This window comes from Fulmarus glacialis, unplaced genomic scaffold, assembly GCF_000690835.1.
Source record: "Fulmarus glacialis isolate BGI_N327 unplaced genomic scaffold, ASM69083v1 scaffold17978, whole genome shotgun sequence".
Lineage (NCBI taxonomy): Eukaryota > Metazoa > Chordata > Aves > Procellariiformes > Procellariidae > Fulmarus > Fulmarus glacialis.
The window spans coordinates 8,569-11,321 of record NW_009227845.1 but is presented as its reverse complement, the minus strand read 5'-3'; the positions used below and the strand labels follow the sequence as shown (position 1 = coordinate 11,321).

General features: G+C 50.7%; 1 protein-coding gene across 1 annotated transcript in view; it reads right to left on the bottom strand.

Annotated features, from left to right (window-relative positions):
- Nucleotides 1–2,076, bottom strand: part of TNNI2 (troponin I type 2 (skeletal, fast)) — a 3,948-nt gene extending 1,872 nt beyond the window's left edge. The window contains exons 1-2 of the mRNA XM_009583294.1: nucleotides 2,046–2,076; nucleotides 1,865–1,871 (exon numbers count right to left, since the gene is read on the bottom strand). Of these exons, the coding sequence (XP_009581589.1) occupies nucleotides 1,865–1,871; nucleotides 2,046–2,053 (15 nt within the window). The 5' untranslated portion in view covers nucleotides 2,054–2,076. The remainder of the gene's footprint in view (nucleotides 1–1,864; nucleotides 1,872–2,045) is intronic.
- Between the last annotated feature and the right edge of the window lie 677 nt (nucleotides 2,077–2,753).

Sequence of the window (2,753 nt, the reverse complement as noted above, 5' to 3'; positions counted from 1 at the left end):
GAACCCAGCTTTGCCAACCTCAGGTAGCTAAAAACCTATGAAATGCCTCAGGAAAAGATAATGAGGGTGACGAACTTGAAAATGTGCATGTAAAATATAACTTCAAACGTGGCTTCTTGGGACTTTTAGCTTTTTCTCCAATTTCCTCTTCACTCAGACATGTATTTTGCTTTGCACTCGTGCCCTGATGCCCCTGGGCACTCGGGAGCTGTGAGATGTCTTTCTGAGCGGTCCCTGGCACACATGGTGAGAAGGATGACCAGGCAGGTGAAAACATGAAGGCTTCTTAATTTCTGGAGCTGAAAGACCCAGCGCAGGTGACGCTGTGAGAAACAGCAACCCCTTTTGCGACTCTAGCCCATCCTGACGGTTACAGGTATTTCGATGTGCTACTTATGGCACTGGGGCAGCAGGTCCAGGGCATGGAGGGTTCATCACAGCTGGAGGGCAGATACAACCATGGGGCTGCAGGCCTGGACGCTGCTCTGGCCGGGAGAGGTGGAGGGCCACGAGGCTGCGGCTGCAAGATGCAACCTAGCTCCCTCTTCCCTGGGCTGCCAGGTGAGCCTGGAAGACCAACCCTGCCCTTCTGTACCCGTGATGTGCTGGAACAGCAGCAACAGGTCTCCGATTTATAGAAGAAGCCACAACCTTGATGTGCAACTGCATTGCAGCTGTTTCCTCAGCATTTTGCCCAGAAGACCGAGCAAGGCTGAGGATGTTTGGGGCAGGGGAAGTGCACCCTGACATCTGATATGCTGCGGTGGGGGAGTAAGAAAGCAGTGTTTGGGTGTGTGTCTGTGCTGCATAGAGGAGGAAGTGGATAAGGATCTGCAGAGCAAAATGTAACAAAATCTGACTTGTTTTGCATATGCAAATGGTGCTAAGGCCCTCCTGACAGGGCTGAAGGGCTCTGCAGAGGAAAGGCATCCAGCTCAGAGATGCAGCGCACCGTTACGAGCAGGATTTTGCTCGTATGAATCTGGCCATGGGCCATGAGAGAGCGGATCCCTTGAGCACTGTTAGCTCAGGGCTTCTCTCCATCTGAAAACTGGTACCTCAGCAAAGAGTTCCCTCCCAGCCTTCCCTGGGGGCACTGCATTTGGTGGGCAACCAAGGCCCCTGTTGGACATCATCATATTGTGGAGTTTCTATGTGTCCCTGAAATCCTCCTTTCTCTTGGTGTGGACAAGCTTGAGCTTGTGGTGTTTTGGACGTAGGGGGAGGTGCCAAGCAGAGATGAAGGATGGAGCAACTTGCTGAGAGGAGATACAGAGTGACAAAGTCATGCACAACTCTCCCACACCTTCCCTTGTGTTTCCCCAGCCACCCCCCAGCCTTCAAGCCCAGCCGCACTCCGGCTCTGCCAGAAGCCGGGGAGAACTTCCTAAGGATGCATCCTCCACCCTGCCCACGCCGCCCTGGACCCAGGGCTCACCAGGTCACCTTTGAGAAGCAATTTGGCAGTGTTCGGTGGGCAGAAAACGAGGGGCTAGGTGTAGGGCAGGGCGATAGGATGCTCGGCCAAGGGCTGGGTGATGGATGGGTGGGTAATGGAGGAGAGGCCCTGGATGGCTCTGGACCACTGCCTTCCCAGCACCATCTCGTGGCCGGCTGGGGAAACAGGAAAGGAGGGGGGGAAAAAAAAGCATCTAACTGCAAGCCAGGAGGCAGAAAAGCCCTTCAAAAGGGATTTTTCTCCTACTTCCCATCTTTACCAGGAGGAGTCAGCAGGTAAGCCTTGCCATGAACCATTCTTCCCCCCACACACACCCAGCAGCTGCTTTTCCTAAGGAGGAAAGGTGAAGCCAGGATTGATGCCATGAGCATTGCTAAAGGAAAAACCCCAGCAAGACACACTTACCTCTTCACTGTTCAGGGTAAGCAGATTGACAAGGAAGGGAAGGAAGAGAAAGGAGAGAAAAAGGCAGTTAGCATCCTAATCGGAAACAAGCAGAGGAATCTTAACAAGCGTAAAAAGTTGGCTGTTGAACAAAAGCTTTTAAATGCCAACAACATATTAGAGACAGAAAATGGGAACTTACTCAGACATCTTGCTTTAGATGGTTGTGAGCCTGCAATGAAAACCAAGGAAAAAAAAGGTTCACAATTATTCATGCTGGTGGTGACTTTCTTGGGTTTAAAAACAAAGCAAGATTCCTCTAGAAAAAAAAAAAAAAAAAAAAAGAGGAACAGGTTTGCTCTTATTTCTCAACTTCTCCAAATTTTCGTCATAGGGGGAACTAGGCTGCAGTTTGTGGACGAGAGCCAAACATGTGCCTACTCATAGCCACACAAACCTCAGCATCGGGGGACTTCTGGCCCAGCACCATTTGGTCTGGTCACAAAGAGAGATTTGTGACAGAAATTCCTGCAGGCATGTTTCTTGTTTGACCCCCAGGAAACCATTTTGTGCAATGAAGGAAGAAGAGGAAAAAGCTATTTTCAGTTTACTGCTTCGCTTTGCCATGCCGTCTTGCCCCACTTCATGAACCAGAAATATCCCAAAGCCTGCGGAGGGTTGGGACACCCTGGGATCAGAGCCACGCAGTGACCCCAGGTGACAAGGAAGGACTTCAGAGGAGGAGGATGCGGTATGTGCATCCATTGCATGGGGCAGGGGAGCCTGTTGCAACAACCTCAGGACAGATGACGTAGAACGGGGTTGAAAGTTGCTGTTGCATTGGTAAAAGCACAAAGAGTTTCCCCAGGCAATTCCTAGCATTTCCTTTAAGTGGAAATTTTACAGCTAC